Raw genomic sequence first — 26341 nt, 5'->3', positions numbered from 1 at the left:
AGAGGAAAATTATAACTGGACAATTATTTATTGCTTAAGGCACCATTTTTCATAACATACTCCTTGAACCATCATCTTGAACCAGAATTCCACAGAACTCTTTTGAATAAGAAAACTCCAGTTACCATTGCAGGTCAGCAACTTCTCCACAATTTACAATTTTCAAATGGTGTCTAAAATAGCACTAAGAGTTTAAGTAAGTTGCCTAAGATCACATAACCAGTACATGTCAGAGGCAGATCTTGAACCCAGGTTTACTTGGCCTTGAAGCCAACTCCATCACACCATGTTACCTGCCTCTTAATAATAGGAAACATATTTATTTACTTAAGACACTACTAAGCAGAGAAAAGACTTGTATCCAATCCCTGAGTGAATCTTTTCTGCTAAGATCTACTTTCCTCTGTAATAATTAAAAATGGGTTTGACAAATACAAGAATTTTAAAAATTATTGTTGTGGTTGCTGTTTATAAAAAATAATTAACTTCTTAAGTCAAAATTACTGTTAGCAGCTTTTATTTACAGCAAGGTAGGAATATTAAAATGGGAAATATAGTAAAGAGGTAGAAAGAAATAACCTAGTTACAAATACCCTAAGTCCTAATCCTAGTGCCTCTCCATATATCCAGAACGCGAAACCAAAAGCTAATCTCACCAGAATCTAAGGTCCTAAACAGGAGACGCTGCAAAACCACTGAGAATCTTCAGTGTAGTGTACACAAGGCCAAGAATGCCAAGAATCTTCACCAGAACTCACACTGAAGAGGATGTCCCACTGTAAAGATTAAAATTTAGGGAATATGGGGAGACTGAGGCATCTGAGGCAGGTAGAAATTAGTTTCTCTCTGCAAGAAGTATTATATTTTTTAGAGGTTTATTAAAGGTTAAAGATTAAAGAATATACAAGTAAGAAACATGTGCCTAGGCCAGAGGCCTAGACAAAATAACCTCACATCATGCAAGAGACGTGCCTGCTCCAAAACGGAAGTCCAAAAAGAGCCAAGAGAGACCCTCAAAAGCCTTTGAATCATCTTAAATACCTTCTCGATCTCAGCCCAGATGAGATTACAAGGCATTCTGGGGAAGTGGAGCAAAGGCTCATGGGGACTGTAGTCCTGTATTCTAGTCTATTTTTTACACCACCAAAGTGCCAACTGAAAGAAAGCAAAGAGAGGGGGAGAGAGGGGGGGGGGGGGAGAGAGAGAGAGAGAGAGAGAGAGAGAGAGAGAGAGAGAGAGACTGTCCTAGAGGAAGAGCTAATGAAGGAATGAATGAATTCTTCTCCTGTCTCAAATCATTTCCTGTCTCTCTCCTACTTCACAGGAACCAATCAGAACCTCCCAATTTGCTTAACATTGCCCAAGGGGGTGCAATGCTTATGGATTTGGGGGGTGTGAACTTTTTTTTCTAGTAAGTGACTTACTAAGTGTTAAGTAGGGGTACTTTTAGTTCTTGTTTGATTAACTCAAAATAGACAAAGGGAATAAAAAAACTGTATGTTTATACTAATTAAATACATTGTAAAACTTACAAAAATAACAATTAAAAGAATGGGATAAGGGGTCAGCTGGGTGGCTCAGTAGAGTGAGAGTCAGGCCTACAGATGAGAGGTTCTAGGTCCAAATTTGGTCTCAGACACTTCCTAACTAGGTGACCCTGGGCAAGTCATTTAACCCCCATTGTCTTGCCTTTACCACTCTTCTGCCTTGGAACTAATACATAGTGTTGAGTCTAAGATGGAAGGTAAGGGTTAAAAAAAAATAGGATAAGGGAAAGAAACAAACATTTATTAAGTGCTTACTATGTGCCAGGCACTGTGTTAAGCACTTTACAAATGTTCTTATTTGATTCTTCAAAACAACTCTGTAAGATAGAGGCTGTTAAGATTCTTCTACACAGTGATTTCTCTCCAGAAAAGGTGAATGCCTCTAGCTTCTTTCCCTCCCCCTACTTTCTCCCACCTGCCTCCCTCCCTTTGGCATTCATTCCATCCCTCTCTCTCTTCCTTAGCCGGAAGGAGAAACAAAGCTGTTCCCCCCTTGCCTCAATCCCAGCCCAGAGGAAAAAAGAGGAGGAGAAAAGGCCCATTGGCTGGGCCAACAGCAAATGAATCAATCTGCTTTGCTAATAAAATCGACCAAGACCAGAGGTCAGGCAGTTCTGGATTACAGCAGTTTGGAGGGTTGGGGCGGTGGCTCCTTCCTGATCTAGGCAGAGGAGAGCTCCTGCTGCTGCTGTTGCTGCTGCTGCTGTTGCTGCTGTTGCTGCTGCTGCTGCTGCTGCTGCTACTACTGCAGGACTGATGTGCCAAGAGCCTGGATTCTCCGAACCCCGGTGCTTGTGACGCCAAGGACATCGAGGGATAAGGCAAATTGAGGTCCTGCTAAAGCCGGCTGAAGCAAGATTGCTGCCTGAGCCCTTCTCGGAACAGATCCCTAAAGTCCGTCTTGCTTGCCCACCAACTAGCCAGCTTGCCCACCTCCCAGCCGCCTGCCTGCCTGCCTGTCTATCTATCTACCTTTCACTACTGCTCGCTGCCCTCCCCAGGCTTAGGGGTGAGTTGGGGCGCATGAGAGTATCTTCTATCTGGGTAGGAAAATCCTTCCTGGAGAGGCTAGCAGGACCTGGCTCCTCTGCCAGTCTCTAATCACAAAGGAAGGGGATTGCCTGGGTGAGCAAGCCTGGAAGGGGGTAAGCTGGCCCAGGGCTTCTAGCAACTGGGGGAGGGGAACAGGAAGAACGACATGGCTCCACCACAGATTCCTTTTAAGTACAGTCTCTGAAAATGTATTCCTCTAATGGATGCTAGAATCTTAGAGCTGTCTAATGTATAAATTCTTAATCTTATTTGTGTGTTGGATCCCTTTGGCAATCTGGAAAAACCTGTGAACTCCCTTTTTCAGAGTGATTTTTAAATGCATGAAATTACACAAAGGAAATAAGTAACAAAATAGAAAGGGTACAAAGGAAACCAAAGGTTACTGAAAACAATAACATGGATGTTTTCCAAGATCACAGACTCTCTGTAATCAATCCACAGACCCCTTGGGAGGCTGATTAGGAAATAGATTGGGGAATGGAAGGTGAAATAATCCTCAAAGCAGCACAGCAAGATAATGTTAAAACATTAGAACTAGAACCCTGGCTCCCAGGAAGGGCTTGGTTCTATCACCCCATATTTTTGGGGTGCCAGAGACTAGAATTTCGATAAAGGATTCCAGGTTCTAGGGACTTTAGCCTGTTCTGTGGGAACCAGACACATGCAGAAATGGCTTAAAAATAATTCAAGCCCACAGATTTTACCAATCTCCCACCTCTGCCTCCCAGTAGAGAGCTTGGAAGCTAACCATATAAACCCCAAAGGTTCTCTGCAGTTTCAACTGTACCCAGACTGCCAGCTGTCAAAGCATCCTGGGGGTGTCAGCAAAAGGGAGGATTGGTCTCTCACTGACTAGACCTGCTACAAATAACCAAAATCTGGTGCACTAGCACAGCCTCTAAGAGGAATTGAGAATTAATTTCCCAGGAAATCTGATTTTTCAGTCTACTACCTTTAGTGATAAGAAAAAGCAAATAAGGATGATGATGATGATGGCTTTTATATAGTACTTTAAGGTTTGCAAGCATTTCTTAGATATGTTATCTTTTGCCCTTACAATAGCTTTGTAAGGAATGTGATGTTATTATTCTCATTTTATAGATGAGGAAATTAAAGGAGAAAAGCAGCATGGTGTAGGGGAAAGAATATTGGATGCAAAATCAGACTTGAGTTCAAATCATTTTTTTTTAAACCCTTACCTTCCATCTTAGAATCAATACTGTGTTTTGGTTCCAATGCAGAAAACGATTAAGGGCTAGACAATGGGAGTTAAGTGAATTGCCCAGGGTCTCACAGTTAGGAAGTGCCTGAGGCCAGATTTTAACCTGGGACCTCCCATCTCTAGGCCTGACTCTCTGTCCACTGAGCCACCCAGCTGCCCCCTGAGTTCAAATCTTGATTGTCATTACTAGCTGTAGGATGATGGACAAGTTATTTCCCTTCTCTGGATCTCAGTTACCTCATTTTTAAAATGGATGAGATTGAATCAGATTAGCTTTTTTTTTTTCTAAATCCTTAACTTCCATTTTAGTATCAATACTGTGTATTGGTTCCAAGGCAGAAAAAAGAAAAAGTACTAGGCAACAGGGCAAGATCACACAGCTAGGAAGTATCTGTGATCATATTTGAACCCAGGACTCCCCCTCTTTAGGCCCAGTTCTCAATCCACTGAACTACTCAGCTGCCCCCTATTTTAACTATTATTCTGAGAAGAGGTCCATAGACTTCACTAGACTGTCAAAAGAGTCTATAACAGAAGAGGTCTTTTAAAAAAATCAATCCTGATGTAGCATTAACTCCATGGCCCTGATCCTCCACCTGGAGCCTAGTTCTAAGGCCCTCCATCCCCAAACTACCTTGTATCCTTTATATATCTAGTCTGTATATATTTATATATGTAAATTTGTTGCCTTGTTAGAATGTAAGCCCCTTGAGAGTAAGAGTAGTTTGGAACCGTTTTTCTTTTTGTATCCCCAGCAACTAACACAGGGCCACTACTAGTAGGCATTTTAACTTCTTTCTGATTGATTGACTTAATCAACTATTTTTTCCTCAGAATGATGAAGAAAGGGTGAATCCAGGCATGTATTCCTCCCCATGCCTTTTAAAAAAAGGGACATCATTATGAAAAATTGTAATGAACTTGCCATTTACCATAAGAGGTGGGCAGCATCACATCAGAACTGTCAAGGAAGAGTTGGTTACCTTTATTATCTGGGGAGTAGCAGATATGGTAACAACATTCATTAAGTACCTACTATGTGTCAGGCACTGTCAGGCTCATAAGTGTTAGGAGCACAAAAAGAGGCACACAAAAAACCAATCCATGTCCTCAAGAAACTTACAATTCAGTGGAGGAGATAACATGCAAACAAATATACACAAAGCAAGTTATATACAGAATAAATGAGAGATAATGTATAGTGGGATATAGACTCATAGAGAGGGAAGTCACTAGAATTAAGATAGTTTGAGGAAAGAAAGCTTCCTGTTGAAGGTAGAATTTTAGTTGAATCTTCAAAAGAACCCGGGGAGGTTAGCAGTCAGAAGGGTAGAAAAAGAGCATTCCAGAAATATGGGAGACAGCCAGAGAAAATTCCCAGAGCTAAGAGACCAATTGTCTTGTTTGTAGAATAGTCAAGAGGCCATTGTCACTGGATGGAAAAGAGCCTGATGGGGAGGAAGGCTTAAGAAGACTAGGTTATAAAAAAAAAAGAAGAAGAAGACTAGGTTATAAAGGGTTTTCACTGCATTTTGTATTTGATCCTAAAGACAATAGGAGTTTGGGAGTCACTAGAGATTGTTGAGTAGAAGGGTGATAGGATTGCACCTGCTCTTTAGAAAAATCACTTTGGTGACTGAATGGAGGGATGGAATCAAGTGGGGAAAGACAAGGCAGGCTGACCCACCAGCAAGCTCTTAAAGGTGATAAGGGTCTGTACTAGAGTGGTGGCTGTAACAGAAAGGGGGCATATTCTTTTTTTTATTAAATATTCTATTTTTTAATTACATATAATAATAATTTTCAACATATGTTTTCTGAACTAATAAATTCTAAATTTTCTACCTTCTCTCAGAGATGGTAGGCAATTTGACCTGGGTTTTACAGATATTATCATACAAGACATATTTCTATATTGTTCATTGTTGTAAGAGAATATTCATATAAAACCAAAACCCTGAAATAAAAAACACAAATAAATTAAAGTGAAAATAGTATGCTTAGATCTGCATTCCAACTCCAACAGTTCTTTCTCTGGTGATGGATCTCATTCTTTGTCATAAGTCCTTCAGAATTATCAGTGATCATTGTATTGTTGAGAATAGCTCTTTCACAGTTGATCATCATATCATATTGCTGTTACTGCGACCATGTTCTTCTGGTTCTGCTTATTTTACTCTTCATCAGTTCATTTAAGTCTTTCCAGCTTTTTCTGAAATCATCCTACTCATCATTTTTTATAGCACAATAGTATTCCATCGTGATTTTATACTACAATTTGTTCAGTCATTCCCCAATTGATATATATATATAATTATGTCCTCTCCCCCTTTTTTCCTTTCTCTTTGGAATACAGATCTAGTAGTGGATCAACGAGTATGCAAAATTTTATTGCCCTTTGGGCATGGTTCCAAATTGCCATCCAGAATGGTTGGATCAGTTCACAACTCTACCAACAATGCATTAGTGTCCCAATTTTGCCACATCCCCTCCAGCATTGATCATTTTCCTTTACTGTCATTTTGGCCAATTTGATAGGTATGAGGTGGCACCTCAGCATTGTTTTAATTTGCATTTCAGAAGGCAGTATTTTCAAGAGATGTTTCAGAGGAACAATGAACAGACCTTGGCAACAGATTGGATATGGGGGAGTGAGAGAAGTGAGAAATCCAGGGTGAATCCTAGATTTACAAGCCTGAGAGACTGGGAGGATAGAGAGTTGCCCTTGACAAATAATAGGGAAGACAAGAGGGTAGAGAGTATTTAGGGGGAAAAAATACTGAGTTCTGTTTTGGGCATGAGTTTAATATGTCTACTATACATCCAGTTAAAGGTACCTGAAAGGCACTTGGAGATTCAAGCAGCAGATTTTCTGGCAGCAGAGAAGTTGGGGCAGGAGAGGTAGATTTGCGAAACATCATTAAGTCCATGGGAGCTGATCACCAGATGCAGTAGTATAGAGGGAGAAAGAAGAGGACCTGGGACAGAATCCTGAAAAGCAGGCAAACCAGTAGGAGTGTAGGCGAGTAAAATCCAGTCCTTGAACCTTTGGGAGAGACCCTAGTGATCAGACACTCAGTATGAGCCTGACATCAGGGTAGAAACTGTTTGCCAGACTTCACCACCTCCTGAAGGTGGGTATCCCTGGACCCACTGGTGTTTAGTACAGCATAAAAGAGAGCAGATAAGAGGCCTGAAAGAGAAGTCTGCTTTTGGTTGGTGGAGAGGCAGAGCTTCTCTGGTCTCTAGAAGGTCTCTAAGCCTACAGGAACAGTGATGGTCCTGGAAAGGGTCCTAAGATGCAATCTGCTCTGACCCTCTTCTTTTACAGATAAGGAAGCCAGTCTGGGGAAGTTAAGAGCTTTTCCCAAGGTGACGCAAGTAACGAATTCAAGACATAGAATAGGAATTTAGTCCCTCTGACTTTAGATCCCAGATTCTTTTCCATTGTACCCTCAAGACCTCACCTCCTATGGTCAACACTAGACTTAAAGGTTAAGTTCAGTTGATTCTTAGCACAGATTGATACCTGTTCTTCTTTGACCCATAGATATTAGAATCAGGACCAAACTTAGAGCATCAGGAATAGAAACCAGGCACAGAGATACCTTGGCCATGGAGGCTTTGGTAGAATTAAAGGAGTTCATGCCAAATCACATTGATCAGTGATGTTCCCAGGGCCTGAGGAATGTGTCCTGCTGTACTGAAATCCATCTTGGGACCCTGGTGGAGACAACTGCCTTCATTTAAGTGGAGTAGAGAGTTCTATGGGGCTGCTAGGTGGTGTACGGGATAGAATGCTAGGCCTAGAGTCAAGAAGTCTCATCTTCATGAGTTTAAATCCAACCCTCAGACACTTCCTAGCTGTGTGACCCTAGACAAGCCACTTAACCCTGTTTGCCTGAGTTTCCTCATCTGTAAAATGAGCTACACATTATCTTTGTCCAGAAACCCTCAAATGTGTTCATGAAGAATTGGGTGACTGAAATGACTGAATAACAAGAGAGATCTCTGAATCTGGAGTCAGGAAAACCTAGGTTCTTATCCTGCTTCAGATGCTTATTAGCTATGGGATCCTGGGCAAGTCATTAATTTCTCTAGGTCTTAGTTTCCAAATTTACAAAATAAGGAGTGGTGGATTTGATGAACTGCAAGGTCTGTTCCAACTCTAAATCTTTGCCTCAATTATCTTAGGGTGTGGGTCACTCAACCAACAATCCAGCAGACATTTACTGATCACCCACTATATTTGAGTCCCAAGTTAGGCACTGAGAAGGACACAAATGAATGAAACATGGTCCTGTCCTCTAGGAGATCAGAGTCTAGAAAAAAGGACGAGTTCCTTGAGAAAATGACTAATACCAGGAGATATAAAATGAATGTTGAATAAGGAGTGTGATAAGTGCAGGACAACATTGTGGGCAGAATGTTGAGAGATGGGTCCAATAGCTCCTAATGTATAATCCTAGCTATACAAAAATTCGTTCATTCAATAAATATTTATTAAGCTCCTATTATGTGCCAGACACAGTGATCAGGAAGATATGAGATGTTCACACTCTTGTCTGGTCCCTATGAGGGTTTTATCTTTTCAAGATAACTGCCTAGGCAGGAGATTGGATTAAAAGATATATATGGGGAGTCATGTAGGTATATCTGTGGATTCAGAGCTGGTCCTAGACATAGGAGGTCCCAAGTTCAAATATGGCCCCAGATACTTCCTAGCTGTGTGACCCTGGGCAAGTCACTTAACCTCTCTTGCCTAGACCTTCTTCTTCACCTCAGAACCAATAATACAATGTATTGGTTCTAAGACAGAAGGTATAGGTTAAAAAAAAGAAGATATATATGATTTCTTCCATTGCTCTGATTCTATGTTTGGGTTTAGTCATTGGTCAAACTGAAGTCAATGATGCAATCTGTGATCAGGAATTATAAAATCTTAGATTTAGGGACCTGAGAGGCCTGCTTTATGCTCTTCATTTTACAGTTTAAGAAATTAGTTCAAAATGAAACAAGTAATAATTGACAGGCCTGAGATTTGACCCCAAGGCCTCCCTCTGACAAAAATCCAACAACCACAGTACAACATTGCTAGAATTAGAGGGTCAGCCTGTGTGTGCACTAGGTCAAGGCTCAATCTGGGGCTGAAGTTAAAGTTTTGAAACATTCCCAAAGTCCAATAATTTCTTTTAATTCATAGAGGGGAAGAGTCATGCTGTAAGGGAAATTTTCCTTTGGATTTCTGAGAAAAGAAATCCCTGATAATAAAAGAAATCCTGTGAAAAATTGTGTTGGGGAGATGATATCCTAAGGAGAAGTACTAGGCCTGTGACTGGGCCAGGTACCCTGTGGGAGAACCCAGGCCTTATCATTCCTATCCTAAGAGGCTATTCAGTTGATCAATCAGTTGGAGCAGCTATCTGTCAGTGCAGAGTGTACCAGACTTGAGGTCAAGAGAACTCATCTCCTAAGTTCAAATTTGACCTCAGACTAGTTCTGTGGCCCTGGTTGAGTCCTGCTGGGGTCAATTTCCTCATCTGTAAAATGAGCTGGAGAAGGAAATGCCAAACCACTCCAGTATCCTTGCCAAGAAAACCCCAAATGGTATCTCAAAGAGTCAGACTCAACTGAAACAACTGAACAACAATAACAAGCATTTATTAAGTGCCTTCTATGTGGCAGACTATGCTAAGTACTTTGGAGAAACAAAGGCCCAAATGAACCAGTCCCTACTCTCGAGAATTACATTTTGGGGAATTTTGTTGTTGTGGTTGTTGTTTTCTTTTGATGAATCTTCCAAGGGACTGGGGAGGGAGAACAAATTTTATCAAGGGAGACAATACCCACATAAATAAAAAAATACAAAGTAAATTGGGGAAGGCCCTAGCAATTGTGGGGAAATCAAGAGAAGCTTCCCAAGGCAAAGGGGGAAGCTTTCTTTCTGTCAGACAGGTACCGAGAGAGGGTCCCCCCCCCCCCCCCCCCCCCCCCCCCCCCCGCTTAGCAGCAGGGTGAGAACAGGGCTGTGAATTTTTCTCTGCCTGTGCCCCTGTTTAGAAGGCTGTAGAAGACGGCACGTCAGGCTCGACAACGCTGGAACCAACCTTCAAGATCAGCAGCAATGCGTTGGAGAAGCATGCTGCTGGCAGCCATCACCCTCACCTTACTCAGCATCTTCTTAGTCATTTGGTAAGTGTAATCTGACATCCTGAGGACAATTTGTGTAGACCTGATTGCTTACACTGACCTCCCACTCACCAGTTCCCTAATAGGGACTGAGTCAGATTATAGATAGATTAGATAGGTGTATGGACAGGCAGATAGATGGACAGACAATCAGACAAACAAACAGATACATAGATAGTGTCAATCTGCCATTGAGACAAATGAGACCTCGAGAATGAAGTAGTACAACAAAGCTTTATTTAGAGGAAAAGAAGGGGCAAAGAGGATGGGGGGCTGATGCCAGTGGAAGTGGCAGTGGAGTGGGAGGTGGGGAGGAAAGGAGAGTGAGGGGGGGAACCCCAAACCATGAATGGCTAGGAGTCTCTACCTGAGTGGAGAAGGGGGGCAATCTCTTATAGGTTGGTCCTATGGTATATCAGATAAATATAGATAGAGGAATAGATGAGTGGATAGAGAGAGAGAGGCATAGATAGATAGATGAATAGATAGATGAATAGATAGATGAATAGAAGGAGAGGGATGGATAGATAGATAGGTAGGTAGGAAAGTAGGTGGATGGATGGAAGGATGGATGGACACAGGGTTGGGGAGAGAGAAAGAGAGATTAAGGATGAAATAGCTTGCCAAATAAAGGGAAATAAATTGAAGTAGCACCCTATTTACAAATAGGTTCTGTGAGGGATGGTTGTTTGGAGATGAGAATGCATTTTTGCACAGAAATTGTGTTATTCATGATGGTTACGTTTCTCATTTTAACCCACAATATATCTGGACCTTAAAATTAATGGCACTGATTGAGAGCCAGGCCTAAAGGAAGAAGGTCCCAGATTCAAATCTGCCTGACCCTGGGCAAAGCATTTAACCCCAGTTGCCTAACTCTTACTGCTCTTCTGCCTTGGAACCAATACACAATATTGTTTATAAACTAAAAAAATGTAATGTTACTATCGACTCCCAATTTTGTTTTAAATAACACTTGTGTGGAGTGGGGGAGAGTCATTTTACATGGGGATGCCGGGAACATATTTCGTCCCTAAATCTATAGCACTGAGAATTCTTCTTTAGCTGAGGCTGTAGAAACTGCAGTCTGGATGGCCAGGAAAGCTGGGGCTTCAGCAGATGGGGAGAGGACCTGGGCAAAGAAGATAGGAGAGCAGAGCCTATTCACATCAAGAGAAGCAATTTATAAGTGAGTCATTTATAAGTACTATAAAGAATGTCCTGGAACCATGACATTGAGAGTGTGTTCTGTACTTCCTCCATTTCCCACTTAGCTCTTCTACCAAAATAATCCAAATTGCTTTTCTCTAATCCAGCCATTTGCTAACAACTAACTTTGACTCATTTTGACAACAGGTTTGAACGAGTGGCCCAGGGATTCCCAGAATATGTGATTGATAAAATTAATTTTTCTCTGAGCAAGTATTCTTTGTCTCTGAAGGGTCATGTCTTATCAGATCTGTTTTCTTTCAGGATGTTAACCTGGAACTGGTCTGTCCATTACCTCCCATATTACCTTCCCTGCCCAGAAGCCTTGTAAGTATTGAGTTGGTTTGGGGTGTAGAATAAAGATAATGAATTTCTCAGAATGTTGTTGGATGTTTTGTAAGGACATAGGATTGGCTTATTTCCTTAGGTTACTCAGGGAAGAATGCATCGTGACAGAAAGACTACTTACTGGTCATGGAATTGGAAAACTTACATTTGGGGCAGCTGGGTAGCTCAGCAGATTGAGAGCCAGGTTCAGGTCCTAGATTCAAATGTGGCCTCAGACTCTTCCTAGCTGTGTGACCCTGGGCAAGTCACTTACCCCCATTGCCTAGCCCTTACCCCTCTTCTGCCTTGAAATCAATACACCGTATTGATTCTAAGGCAGAAGGTAAGGGTTTTAAAAAAAAGAAAACCTAGGTTTGCTCTTAGGCTTTGATGTGAGCTATGTGACTTTGGGGATATCATTAGTTATCTGAGCTTCCCTCTCCTCATCTATGAAATTGAGATGACAGTACACTACTGATGACACAGGCTTTATTAGGAAAGTTCTTTGTAAATCTGAAGCATTAGCGGTACAGGAGTTACTGTGGATATTGTCACCAGCAAGCACCCTCTCTTCCTTCAGATTAGGTAAAAAGCTCCCACTCACAGAGACAAAGATAGAGAAAAGAAAAAGATAGAGAAGCTAGTGCAGCCCTAAAACCTGGATTCAGATCCAAGCTCTATCAATAGTTTGCTCCTTAATAAATAAAATTTTAAAAAATTGTTTGCTCCTTGACCTCACACAAATCACTTTTTCCATCTGCCTCTTCATTCAAATGACTATAGGATCTCCGGTGGTAACCTTTTTTCTTACTTTATATATGGAGTTAGTGCTTTAGCAACTTAAAAAGCACCTTGCCATGTAGCATCTTATTTCAAAACCCCTCTTCCTGCAAGAATCAGATACTCCTTCTCCCATGTAAACTTTGTCATCTCTCCTGATTCTGCTTGCATGTGTGTGTGAGAATTCGAACATGCACACAAACATGTACTCTTTCTCTGTCTCTCTCTCCTCAGTCTCTCTCTCCCTCTCTCTCTCTCTTTCTCCCCGTCTCTCTCTTCTTCTCTTCCTCTCATTCTCTCTCCCTCCCTCCCTCCTTTTCTCTTCCTCTCTCTCTGTCCCCCTTCCCCCCTCTTAAAAAAAAAACAACCTTTATCTTCTGCCCAAGAATCAATACTCTATTGGTTCCAAGACAGAAGAGTGGTAAGGGCTAGGCAATGGGGGTTAAGTGACTTGCCCAGGGCGACACAGCTAGGAAATGTCTGATCCAGATTTGAACCCAGGACCTCCCATCTCTGGGCCTGGCTCTCCATCCACTGAGGCACCCAGCTTGCCTGCCCAAGTAATGATATTATCTTCTTCATGACAACCCTGTTACAGAGACATTACAAATGGTATTGTTCCCACTTTGCAGAAGAGAAAATAAAGGCTCAGAGCAATTAAGGGGGAAGGAAAGCAAATAAGCATTTATACAACACCTACTATGTTCCAGGCACCTTGCTAAATGATTTTTGTAAATATTATCTCATTTGACTAGGTGACTTGTTTAGGGCCACAGAGCTATGAAGTAATAGAGGTGGGTTTTGAACCTATGTCTCCTGATCCTAGGCCAACGTTCTTCCCACTACACCAAACTGACTCTTGTTTTGTTTCTGCAGAGGGCCTCCGTCTATATTCCACAAGGACGTGATGCCCTGTCCTGACTCTTACTACCTGTGGGACTTGTCGGATTTAGTATCTGGAAAATGAGGAATTTGTACTAGCTGGCCCCAAAGGACCCTTTCAGCTCTAAACTCATGCTCCCATCATCCTAGCACCCCATGTTTCTAGTCCTGCATGATCAGTTCAATTCCCTGAGAAATATGTGGCCAGGTGATCTGTGGGAGTCACAGTGACCTGCTCGCCAGCTCACTCACCCTTCGCACCCATACCCTCTCCTAGGAACACTTTAGGCAGGGGCTTTGGGAAACTAAAAACCCCATTTAGAGGCAGCATAAAATGATGCATAGTGAAACAGGCAGAATTGTAATCTGATAGACCTTTGTTTGAATCCCACCTCAGACACCTTATATGACCCTGGACATGTCATTTACCTCTTTGGGTTTTGGTTTCTCCATCTGCAAAATTCGAGGGTTGGACTTAATGGCTCTCAAGGTCCCTTTCAACTTTAAATTTGTAATCTCTTGATTTGGCTTCAAATTTCACCTCCAATACTTACTAGCGGGGGGGTGATCCTAGATAAGTAAGTCATTCAACATCTCGACCTCATTTTCTTCACCTGTAAAGTGGGGACAATAATAATAGTATCTAGCTCTAAATGTGAAGGTCAACTGGAATCACATATGCAAATTTATTTTTTCCTTTGGAATGCTATATAAAATGTCAGCTACTATTATCAGTCCTAGGGATTGGATCTGTGATTCCACTGATATATGAGGAAACTCCCTTTACCAACCCAGGTTAGCACATCTTCTTCAGCTTCAAATTGTCTGAAATACTAAGAGGGAAAATGACTTGGAGGCTGCTGGGTAGGTAGCTCAGTGACTAGAGAACCAGACCTAGAGAATGGGAGGTCCTGGCTTCAAATCTGGCCTCAGACACTTTCTAGTTGGGTGATCCTGGGCAAGTCACTTAACTCCCCCATTGCCTAGCCCTTACTACTCTTCTGCCTTAACTCCCCCATTGCCTAGCCCTTACTACTCTTCTGCCTTAACTCCCCCATTGCCTAGCCCTTACTACTCTTCTGCCTTAACTCCCCCATTGCCTAGCCCTTACTACTCTTCTGCCTTAACTCCCCCATTGCCTAGCCCTTACTACTCTTCTGCCTTAACTCCCCCATTGCCTAGCCCTTACTACTCTTCTGCCTTAACTCCCCCATTGCCTAGCCCTTACTACTCTTCTGCCTTAACTCCCCCATTGCCTAGCCCTTACTACTCTTCTGCCTTAACTCCCCCATTGCCTAGCCCTTACTACTCTTCTGCCTTAACTCCCCCATTGCCTAGCCCTTACTACTCTTCTGCCTTAACTCCCCCATTGCCTAGCCCTTACTACTCTTCTGCCTTAACTCCCCCATTGCCTAGCCCTTACTACTCTTCTGCCTTGGAACCAATACAGAATATTGATTCTAAGATGGAAGGTAAGGGCTTTAAAAAAAAACAATGAAAGAAAATGACTTGCCTAAGGTCACACAGACAGGATTTGTCAGTCATGACAAACCAATATCATCCTGGCTCTCTGGCTCTCTATCCACTGTACTTGATACCTTTATTGTTGTTGTTACCTTGATTACTAACCAATAGAAGTCACTGACTAATGGTGGAAACATCAGAGCAGGTAGGAGAATGGGATGACCTTAGCCAGGATCTTGGGACAGCCCTCATGGTATGCCTTATAAATGTCCACCTAAAGCATCCTCACCCCTTCCTAAAGGACCAGAAAGCCTAAAATCTCATTCCTTTTTTATCTCCTCTGATGCAGTTCTATGAAGTTGCCGGCCACAGAAGAAAAGAAATTTCGACCGTTTCCCCAGTAAGAAGAGTTCCCTTTTTTCCTGTCTTGACAGGAGTCTGAATTGGCAGAGCCAAGTCTTGAGTCTGAACCTCATGCCTTGTTTATCTTTCCTTACAGATTACTTTATCCTCAGCCCAAGTTGTTAGAGCAGCAGTAAGTCACTGTCGGATGGGTGGGAAATTAAATGGACTTGGTGAGGGTGGGAATGGGGGAGTGGGGAGGTGGGGGAGGTGCTTCATGATAGATCAGTTCTCTCCCTGGCCAGGGGAGCCTCATTCATTGCTTTAGAACCTTCAGAAATCCTGTCCTTTCTGTAGAGAGGGAGAGCTGCAGCAGCCCAGGGAGCCGAGTGGGCATGAAGGAGGACCATTCCAAGCAATAGCCAACAAGAGTCTACCCGACCCCTCTCCTTCACCCCAGACGCTAGCCTGGTCACAGCCGTAACTAGGGAAACTGGGTGATTGTTTGGAGGTCCTCATTCCAGAATGAAACATGATAATGAATTAGACTGTGATGGTGTGTATTTAAAAAACCTGGGAGCCTGAGGACAAGTAGAGCCAGGAAGAAAGTGGTCTTGATCTTGGACATAGGTGGTGTATTGAGAGCTCTGAATTTGGAGTACTAAGTTCAAATCCCAGCTCAGCCACAACCAACTTCAGCAAGTCCCTTCCCCTCCATGGGCCTCAGTTTCCTCAGGGAGAAAACAAGAGCTTGCTGGGTGTTCTAATACATACCTGTTATCCCTGTACTGGTGAGGAGGAGCTAAGATAGGCAGATCTTTTGAACTTGGAAATTCTGAGCCAAACTGGGCTGAATGGATTGGATATCTGCAGTAAATCCAGCATCAAAATAACGACCCCCCCCCGCCCCCCACCAGGAGCTAGAGAGGATGGGGGAGGGAGTTGAAAACTAGGTTTTTCTAAGGAGAGGCAGAGCAGCTCCAGTGGGAAATTGAATAGGCAACAATTTCCATGCCAATCATTAGAGGTATTGGATCCCTTAGTAGCCCCTGAATTTCCAGCCTGGACAAAAATATAGAGATTAGGGGCAGCTAGGTATCTCAGTGGATGGAGAGCCAGACTTAGAGATGGGAGGTCCTGGGTTCAATTTTGGTCTCAGACCCTTCCTAGCTGTGTGACCCTGGGCAAGCCATTTAACTTCCACTGTCTAGCCCTTACCTTTCATCTTGGAATTAAAACTGTGTATTGGTTCCAAGGCAGAAGGTAATGCTTTAAAAAATATATATGGAGACCTAGTCTTTTAAAAAAAGCCATTACCTTGCATATGCTTTAGGGTTTTAGTTTTTAAAAAGATGACTCTTACAAAAATGAATAATATGGAAATAGGATTTGAATGATAATAGATGTATAATTCCGTGCAATTGCTTGTCAACTCTGGGAGGATGCAGGTAAGAAGGGAGGGAAACAAGAAGAATCATGTAACCCTGGGAAAAAAATTTAAATAATAACATTTTAAAAAATCAACCTTCAACTTAGCTTATCCATTTCATAGCAGAAGAGCAGTAAGAGCTTGGCAAGGGAGGTTAAGTGACTTGCCAGGGTCACACAGGTAAGAAGTGTCTGAGGTCAGATTTTTTTTTTTAAATAAAAACCCTTACCTTCCATCTTGGAATCAATACTGTGTATTGGCTCCAAGGCAGAAGAGTGGTAAGGGCTAGGCAATGGGGGTCAAGTGACTTGCCCAGGGTCACACAGCTGGGAAGTGTCTGAGGCCAGGTTTGAACCTAGGACCTCCCATCTCTAGGCCTGGCTCTCCATCCAGCTGCCCCACCCCCTCCCAGGTCAAATTTTAATCTAGGACCTCCAGTCTATAGGTCAAAGATCTAGTCTTAAAAAAAAAAACCTAACTAAAATTAAATAAGGATCATTGAACTTGATGATCTGTAATTGATCTTTTGCCCCAAATTTATGAAAACTTATTACCATAGATAGGAAGCTGGGAGTAATGGAAAGAGCAGTGGGCAGGGATTCCACGTGATATTGGGCAAGTCTTTCTTCCTCTGAGACTCAGTTTCCTTTTTCTGTTAAATGAGGACATTGAAATCAATGAATTTTGAGGTTATTTCCAGCTTTCACGTGATATAATTCTATTTTCATACAACCATTGTCTAATAGTATTGTAGAATATTGGAACTGGAAAGGATTACTTAGAATATAGAATTCAGAGCCTGAAGGAGCCTTAAACACTCTCTTGCCCAACTCCTTCATCCTATAGATGAAAAGAATGTTGGGGCAGCCAGGTGACTTAGTGGATTCAAGAGCCAGACCCAGATATTGGAGGTCCTGGGTTCAAATCTGGCCTTGGATACTTCCCAGCTGTGTGACTCTGAGTAAGTCACTTAGCCCTTCCTACTCTTCTGCTTTGGAATCTATACTTTGGATTGATTTTATGATAAAAGGTGTGGTTTTTTGTTGTTGTTATTTTTAAAGAAAAGGGTGCTGAGGGAGCTTCAAATATTAGGTAGAAAGGGAAAGTCTGATAATATCAGAGTATATTAATTCTGAGCCAGATGTAAATCTTTTGTGTCTGTATTGGGAGGGTTGGCTCACCCAGAGGACAGTCAGGGATGGGCTCATTTGCCATGAGAAAACCTGCACTTAGAGGCAGGGTTATCCTACATGAAAATGTAGTCACCCCCCATTCATTCATAAAGTATGAATAGATCACGAAGGGGAGGGTCTTCCCTGTCCCCTAATTTTCTTCCCTACCTGCTTCCTACTGTCTGGAACTCCTTTCCCAGAGAAGCCAAACTCATTCCTCAGTTTGAGTTCAGACTTGCAGTAGGAACCTCCCTGGGAAAGGGAAGAAAGGGACTGATTTTCACACTGAAGGCTAAGTGACAGATTTCAGATCTTCTCCAGGGGGCAGAATGAGTGCCTGGAGTAGTGGGTGGAGAGTGAAAAGGAAGAGTCTGAAGGGAGAGGGGGAGGAACATCACAGAAGGGAGGAAAGGGTCTCAGAAAGAGAAATACAAACCATTGCCAGAGAAGATCAATCAGGATGGCTTAATGTCCGGAATCTCTGCAATATGAGGAAAGAAGAAAGGAAGGAAGGAGATCTATTAAACACTGATTCTGTGCCAAGCACTCTGCTAAGCACTTTATAAATATTATCTCATTTGATCCTTCACAACAACCCTGTCAGAGAGTCACTATTATTAGCCTCATTTTAAAATGAAGAAAACTGAGACAAATAGTAGTTAAATGACTTTCCCAGTGTCTGAGAATAGATCTGAATTCAGGTCTTCCTGCCTCCAGACTCAGTGCTTTATCCACTGTACTACCTAGCCTGAAAGAGAGAAAATGTTCTAGGGAGAGGAGTAAGCCTGATCACTGTCTCAAAACAATTGAAGAAGACATTAGCTTTCTGCTTAGCTCCATAGATCAGAACTAGGAGAGATTCACGAAAGCTGCTGAAAGGAAGGCAGACTTGATTTTTTGCTACCTCAGGAGGTTATGGGTTCCCCATCCCTAAAGGTTTCCAGGCAGAGGCTGGCTGACCGCCTGTTGGGGACTTTTGTTCAGGAGCAGGTAGAATTAAAGATCTTCTGAATTCCCTTTCAACCCTGAGATTCTACGACTCATTCTGTCACTCCGCCTTCAGAGAGAGAAGAAAGCAGCTTTGGCCAGTGACCCCTGGAATACTCTTATCTGGTGGCCTCATCCTGTTCTGACTAGGCTTCCCTCACTACTTTAAAGAATCTGACCCTTTGGGGGATTTCTCTCTCATTTCTGTAAAAGTCCTTTTGCAATGAGTTGAAGTTAAAGGTCCAGCCCTGGCATAAGTGGCTTAAATAGCCAAAGGTTTTCAGTGACTGCAGGACCCTGGACAAGAAGAGTCTAGGTAAAATTCCTACCTCTGAGTGAAGTCAGATTTCATGCCAATCTTGGAATGTGCTTTTCACAGGTAAGTTCCATAAATACAAACTGATCATTGGAACCTTGAATCCCAGGATTCCTGCTCCGTGTTCTAGAAGGGATTGGGGAAAGGGGAAAGGAAGGACATCGATTTCAACATTTTCTCCCTTCTCTCTTACTAGACGCAAAGATGTGCTGACACTTACACCCTGGTTGGCTCCAATTGTCTCTGAAGGAACATTCAACTCGGAGCTCCTGAATAATGCCTATCGACCCCTGAATCTCACCATAGGGGTCACAGCATTTGCTGTTGGGAAGTAAGAGGTTGGGGGAGAGGTAGAAGAGTAACCAGGAATTCTTTCTCGCATTTTGCCTTTTCTCCCTGTGCCCTCCCTACTTCTCAACCACTTGAAATCAACTATAATCTATATGCTGGGCCCTGGATAGGTGGGTGGGGTAGAGAGAATAGAAAAAAAAGGCATGGTCCTTGTCTTTGAGGACCTTTTAGTTTACTTAAAAGAAACAAGATCTGTTTCTAGATTCTGTCCTCTTCCAAAGTGAGAAGCATTCAGTTAGAGATGTCATTGCTAAGGTTGAGAGCTCTAGTGGGACTTTGAAAAATGAATAGGAATTAGGTAGGTGGTAGGAAGAAGGGAAGGAATTCTAGGTGGAGAGAATAATAAAAGTGTAGGTAAGGAGCTAGGAATGAGTTCTTTATTCTTCCATCACATCTCATAACGCCCTATCCTGCTCTGTATCCATTTGTCAGATACACAAGATTTGTCCGCCGTTTCCTGGAGTCGGCTGAAGAATTCTTCATGCAAGGTTTCCAGGTGAATTATTATATCTTCACTGATGACCCAGAGGCAATACCCCACGTTCCTCTGAGGCCTGGCAGAAACCTCTCAGTCATCCCCATCCAGGGCTTTTCCCACTGGGAAGAAATTTCCATGCGTAGAATGGAGTCGATCAACAAATTCATTGCCTCCAGGGGCCACCGGGAGGTAGACTATCTCTACTGTCTTGATATAGACATGGTGTTCTGGAATCCTTGGGGTGCAGAGACTTTAGGGGACCTGGTAGCTGCCATTCACCCTGGCTACTTTACTGTTCCACGGTGGCAATTCCCTTATGAACGGAGGCCCCTATCCACAGCTTTTGTTGCTGATGGTGAGGGAGACTTCTACTATGGTGGAGCAGTCTTTGGTGGTCGAGTGGAAAGGGTTTATGAGTTCACAGGGGGCTGTCACATGGCCATTCTGGCTGACAAGGCCAATGGCATCATGGCTGCCTGGCAGGAGGAGAGTCACCTGAACCGGCGCTTCATTTCCCACAAGCCCTCCAAGGTCCTGTCCCCCGAGTACCTCTGGGATGACAGGAAGCCCCAGCCTCCCAGCCTGAAGCTGATTCGTTTCTCTACACTGGACAAAGACTCCATGAACCTAAAGAACTGATGGAGGCTGGCTGGGGGGCCTTCAGCTCTCCCCCAAGGCTATTGGGAGACAGAGATAGCTAGGGCTTTCTCTGGTCACTGAGGGTACTAAGGATGGGACTGGAAGTAAGGAAGCCATGGAGTGAGTGTTTTAAAGGACAGACAGGTCCCATGTAAAGGAAACTTTGTGACTTTATATAGGCTGCTACCTTCAAGGTTTGTTCTCACTCAAAACATTCCCATCCAACTTGGTGTCACAGTGTTTGGAAATCCACCATTAACACTTATAACATTTCTTTAAGCAACCCACAAAAATGGCTGAGGGGAGTGAGAACATGCTAATATGAATTAGTTTATCAAACAGTTTCCTCCTGTTACAAATGGCCTGGGCCAAGAGGAAGACACTGGTTACCTAGAAGAGAGGAATCCTAGACAAGAGAATTCATAGTTCTGGTGTGAGCCATTGTTTTTTATGAAGCTGAGCTAGAGGAACAAAACTGAAGCTAATTCAAACTCTAGAAATAATGTAGTAACAAACAAAAAAAAACAATGACATGGGTTCTTGCCCTGGCTTTGGTGCTTACTACTGTTGGCTACAGAGCAAGTTATTATCTCTCTGAACCTCAGCCTACCCACTTGTAAAATGTGGAGAAAAATTTCCCTGCTGACCTCACAGTTGTGTTGTGAGGACTGAATGTAAATGTGAAAGTGCTTTGTGAACTGTAAAACTCTATGTACACGTGAAGGATTTGAGTTTTTATTGCCAGTATCTTTAAAAAAATACAAAACTCTTACCTTCTATCTTAGAATTAATACAGAGTATTTGTTCCAAGGCAGAAGAGCTGTAAGGGATTGGCAATTGAGGTTAAGTGACTTGCCCAGGGTCACATAGCTGGAAGTATCCGCCTAGTTCTTCCTACCAATATTCTTATAAAGGTAGCCATTCCTCCCACTGGGCTTGGAACAGACATGTGGTTAGGACCTTACTTACTCAGCAAGGGGTGATAATGGTCTGATCTAGGTGGTGGCAGGAAGAAATATTGTGGGGAACAGCCAGGGAAGCAGCAGTAGATAGAAAGCCAGGCCTAGAGATGGGTGGTCCTGGGTTCAAATCCAGTCTCAGGCACTGTCCTAATCATGTGACCTGGGGCATGTCACCTAACCCTGATTGCCTGACAAAAGGACCCAATGGTTCCACTGGAGAAGGAAATTAAAAACCACTCCAGTATTCTTGTAAAGGAAAATCCCATGGATATTGCTATGGTCCATGGGATCATGAAAAGTCAGATATGATTCAACCATAACAGGGATTCTTAGAGGTGGAGATGAAGGAGTATCTTCCAAGCACGAAGGACACAGCCTGTGCAAAGGCACCACGGCTAGAGCTGGAAAGTATACAAGGAACAGCAAGAAGGACTGTATAACTAGCTCATGAATGAATGAATGAAAAAGCATTTAAGTTTAACCACGTGCCAAGCCCTGGTGGTAAAAATACAAAAGCAAAGACATCCCCTATCCTCAAGTAGGTTACAATCTAACACATATTAGGGAATAAGGAAAGGGTAATTTAGCCTCGAATATTGCCAAGATGCCAAGTAGGGATATGGGGGAGTAGTTTTGATATGCCTCTTCAGGAACTATAGCAATGGTGATTTGATTATGGTTCTCACACTGAAGGGGAGTGGGGTTTTTGAATATTCACAAAGCAGTAATACTGAAGGGAGTAAAGGTGGGGTGAGGTAAGGAAAGGAGAAACTAAAGTGGAGCATGACTGATGTCTACTTATCCAAAATAGTGGCTATGGGGATGCCAACACCAATGGTGTGAGAAGGGGAAGGGGTTCAGGAGATGAAAGAGTTAAAAATCCTTTAAAAGGAACTATAATGAGGTAAGTAGGACCCAGGTTTTTAATGCCAAGCAGAAATTAATATTCATCCCTCAAGGCAAAAAGAAACCACTAGAGTTAATTGCGCAGAAGAGATCTTTCCTAGAAGAGAGGATTCATGGAGAAGATGGAAGTTTGATGTGGGTTCCGAAGGGTAGGCAAGATTCAGTATACTATTTGGAAACCAGAGACCTGGGTTCATAGTTCATGAGGCTCAGTCTCTAATTTTATGATCCACAAAGTGGATCCAAGTGCTTCCCTTAAGCCCCTTCCAGCTGTGACATTCTGTAACTATTTGGACATGGAGAAGGGGACCTGTGTTCTAGGAAGGAAGAATCTCTGTCCTTGGTACTATTCTTGCTTACTCTCTTCTACCACACTGCACTGAGTCTTCTGGGCCTCAGTAGCCCCTGTTACTGGAGCCCCTTTTCCCCACCTCCACCCTCCTGCCCCAGCTGGATAATTGAATGATTAAGCTGCATCAGGCTTTGGTAGGCAGAGCCCATGCGTGCAACCCCAGGGGACACAAAGCCTGACCTCATTGGAACTTGAGCAGGACCACCGAATCACTCTTCCTGCCTGGGAAAGATTGGCTTTGGATGGGCAGGGAACCAGAACAAGGACCCTTCCCCCTTCTGTTGCTAAAGCAAGGCAATAGATTATCCTGGGGTAGACAAATCATTTTTTTTATATCACAAATAAAATATGGGATGGAAAGAGTTGCTGGAAGAGGAGGAGAACTATAATCCTGGCCTCTTCAATCCTGTGTCATCATTTATCAAATGAAGAGAATCTTAGTACTACCTACCTCACACAATGATTGTGAAGAAAGTGAAGTGAGTCATTTCTCTTATTATGTTATTATTGTTAATAATAAGCAAAGAGTCTGGTCTTTCAAATAACAAGAGATCAGATGTGGCTCTGGGCTCAACCCCAATTCCTATCTATCTTTGGAAGCTTGATCTGTGGTACCACTGAGCAGTCCCTTATACTCATTACAACCTTTAGGTTCCTCTGTGTCATGGGTAAGGTATTTCAGGAACAATCTTAAAGAATAGGATGGATTTGATGGAAGAAAGGGATATGTACTGATGGATAGTGTTATGGAGAGGGAATTAGAGGGAGGAAAGAACAGAAGAAAAAAGGATGGGTGAGAGTATTTAGAGTAGTGGGAGGCATTTGATGGATGGAGCAGTTCTTTAGCTTAGTAGGAGGTGTTGGATGGGGGAAGGAGATAGTGTTTGATGAAGGAATGAGAGAGAATACTGTGCTGTTCCAGAATCAGATGGCTCTTAAAAACCCCCACATGGTTGGGGGAGTAAGCTCTCTGTCACACCCTCACCCAGGGCTCAAAGAAAGTATTGCACTGGAGAGAGGGAGAGTGACTCCCTGCCTCTGCAGACCCCTCCCTCTTCCTGCCCTCACCCCTACCCCTTTCATTTCCACCTGTCAGCCGCATCATAAATATCCACTAGGGTTGGCCCCACTAGACCCACTCTCTCAGCATCGGCCTTGCTGTTGTCATGGCAACCTGGCTCAGGCCGCTTCACCAAGGAAAGGGGTGGGGGAAATGTCGGGAAGGGAGGGCTGCTAGAGAGCCCGTATGAGCCAGCCTGCGTGCATATTCAAGCATGTATGTGCAAAAATGTGTGTGATAATGCCTCTGAAGTTCTGCCCATATTCAACTGGACTTTGGAGCCATGACCTGAGGATAATGGCTCTAATGGCACCAGAAAAAAAACATCCACACTTTGGCTGGGAAAAAAGGGGGAAAGAGATGAAGAGTAAGGAAATACATCCAACTAGATGGTCTTTAGGATCCCTTCCAGCATTATGTTCTAAGCTTTCCAGCTCTGGAATTCTGTTCTACCTTTCGAAATCCCTTCCAGCTCCTATGCATGTTGTTTCAAGGTTCCACTCAACTCTTGACATTCTATTTCCTAAGGTTCCTTCCATCTCTACAGCTCAGCAAACATTACTGGTCTAGGGAGTCATAATAACTAGATCACACTAACATTTTTCCATTTTATTTGATCCTTACATCAGACATGCGAGGGTGTCATGACATATCCATTCCCCATTTTACTAATGAGAATAGGAGAAAGAAAGTTAATTGCCTGAACTCCCACAGTTACAGGACCAGAGAAGCCAGGTCTCATGACTGCCTTGTTCAAGATTCTTTCCTTAACCCTAGCCTTAATATGACCTTCAGAGCTCCCTGCCAAAGGCTGGGTTAGCCTGGGATCCATCAGCCATGGACATCTACATAGCCTTGAAGACATCAGAAGGAAGCTACAGAGTTATCGTTTCTTGTTAGGGTGTCCCTTTATCAACAACTGGTAAAGATCAACAAACATTCTGTAGCACTGAATATAGCACTTGGCCCAGTGATCTGGAGCTTGAGACCACTCCCTTGTGAGATACCCTGGCTCCATCCCCCTCCATCAGCCAATACTAGGCTAATGAGGTCATAGAAAAGGGCAGATCTCCTTTGTCTCTTAGATGAGGAGTGAGGGCCAATGAAACAGGAAAGCTATTTTTCCCCCTATAAGTGCCTTTAGTCTGGAGTGATACCCTCTCTTCTGCCACATCCTATTCTCCTCCTCACTTTGCCAGGCACCCATCTCTACCCTGGTTCAATGGACCTCAGCACTAGCTCATTTCCCACCCCAAGAGTTTCATGCTGAGCCCATGGCAGTGTTGTCTTCCCACACCATCCACATCCTCTGCATAGTACAGAACAGACAAGGACCCTTAGAAACTCTTCCTTTTGCCCTGCTCTGAATGTGTCCATTCTGTCTCTTTCCTAGGTAGCCTCTGATAAAGGAGGAGGAAACAATTGCTAAAGGCCATTAAAGTCATTCCTGGGGGTAGTGGGAAGGGTGGATGAATAAAGAGACCTACTGGGGTAGTGGGCATAGTGTAGAGTCCTAATTGAAGGAAGCAGAGTAGTCCTCTCTGTTCTCTGCCTCTGGATTATGTTGAGAGAACCTGGTAGCTCTCTTTCCTTCTCAAGAAAACCGGTTTATTTTTTCCCAGTTTCCAGGCAACTTGAAGGCCCACAAGGGACTGACTCTCAGGTGCCTACTGGTTTGGGTGGGGAGGGGAGGCGGAGGCAGTTGGGAGTCAGGTGGAGAGAGTCTGTTGCCAAGGAATGGGGATCCTGAGCTCTCTTCCAGGTCCCCAAGAGCTGCTACCAGCGTAACCGAAAGTTTTTGGAATGGAACGCAAACAATTCCCCAGGGCATGGAACTGTCCAGTAGCCAGAGTCAGAGAGGGTGTCCAGTAGTCAGAGAGGGTGACAGGCAGTGCCTGTGAGATTGTGTAGCCTGCCTTCTGGACCGGATGGGGGTGGAATCGGATGGAGCTTTGGCTTTCTATAATAAAGACTATGCATGGAAGAGAGAGGGTGGGGGAGGGGCGGTGATGTCCTGCATTTCTTTGGACAGTTCTGGGGAGCCATAGACTTATGGCAGAAAGAGCTGAACTGGACTGCAGGAGACCTGGGTTTTAATCCCTTCATTGGCCCTAACTTGTGTGACTTATCAAATCATTTCCTCTCCTCCCGCCCTCATTCCCCCTGTCTGTAATACGAAGGGCGTGAACGAGGATGATTCCAGACCTGATCCGGATGGATGGTCCTGCCTGTGCACAGGTGAATGCTCCATCTGTGCGTTGCCCTATACATGTTCCGCTACATCCCGTAAGCGCATGTATGCCGAGAATTTATAAGCTTCTGTGTGCCTGGAAGCGAGAATGGAATCCCTCTAGATGTTCGGAGGAGCAAGTGTGTGCGTGAGGGAGGAAAGGGTGTCAAAGGGGTGTATGTGGAGCCCGAGGTCCCTGCGGAGCACTGGCCTCGTAGGTTCCGTCTGAGGGCGAACGGTGGACACTTGTCGGGGTTCCTTCCTTGAATAAGGTTCCTTGGGGGCCAGGCTACCTTCCCTAGCCCCTCTGGGTTCTTCTTCCTACACCTGCTGGGGCGGGGCATGGGGAGGGGTGGTCTAGCGCTCGGCTCCGCCCCACGTCCCCTCCCCCTTCTCCGAGCCCGGCGCTGCCAGGGCACCAACCGGGGCGGAGCCGAGCTGTGC

General features: G+C 43.7%; 1 protein-coding gene and 1 long non-coding RNA gene across 3 annotated transcripts; one reads left to right on the top strand and one right to left on the bottom strand.

The window, feature by feature from the left end:
* The first annotated feature begins 1866 nt into the window (after positions 1-1866).
* GBGT1 (globoside alpha-1,3-N-acetylgalactosaminyltransferase 1 (FORS blood group)) lies at positions 1867-21110 on the top strand. 2 transcript variants are annotated; one of them, XM_007475214.3, is made up of 7 exons: positions 1867-2556; positions 9883-10014; positions 11485-11547; positions 15023-15073; positions 15173-15208; positions 19116-19250; positions 19703-21110. In XM_007475214.3, exons 2-7 carry the CDS (start codon positions 9947-9949, stop codon positions 20385-20387), a joined length of 1038 nt encoding a protein of 345 aa, XP_007475276.1. In that variant the 5' UTR covers positions 1867-2556; positions 9883-9946; the 3' UTR covers positions 20388-21110. The 2 variants fall into 2 exon arrangements, with proteins under 2 accessions (XP_007475276.1, XP_001371267.1); XM_001371230.4 differs by lacking the exon at positions 1867-2556 and adding an exon at positions 2567-2692.
* LOC103106342 (uncharacterized) lies at positions 10959-26301 on the bottom strand. The gene is made up of 5 exons (XR_008915354.1): positions 25873-26301; positions 18933-19045; positions 18053-18097; positions 16999-17096; positions 10959-11143 (listed from the first exon to the last, which is right to left on the bottom strand). It is a non-coding gene; the product is annotated as an uncharacterized LOC103106342 (long non-coding RNA).
* Between the last annotated feature and the right edge of the window lie 40 nt (positions 26302-26341).

Source organism: Monodelphis domestica, chromosome 1 (assembly GCF_027887165.1).
Source record: "Monodelphis domestica isolate mMonDom1 chromosome 1, mMonDom1.pri, whole genome shotgun sequence".
In the NCBI taxonomy this organism is placed as follows: domain Eukaryota; kingdom Metazoa; phylum Chordata; class Mammalia; order Didelphimorphia; family Didelphidae; genus Monodelphis; species Monodelphis domestica.
Note: the sequence above shows the minus strand (reverse complement) of the source record. Positions and strands in the feature narration are given on the sequence as shown.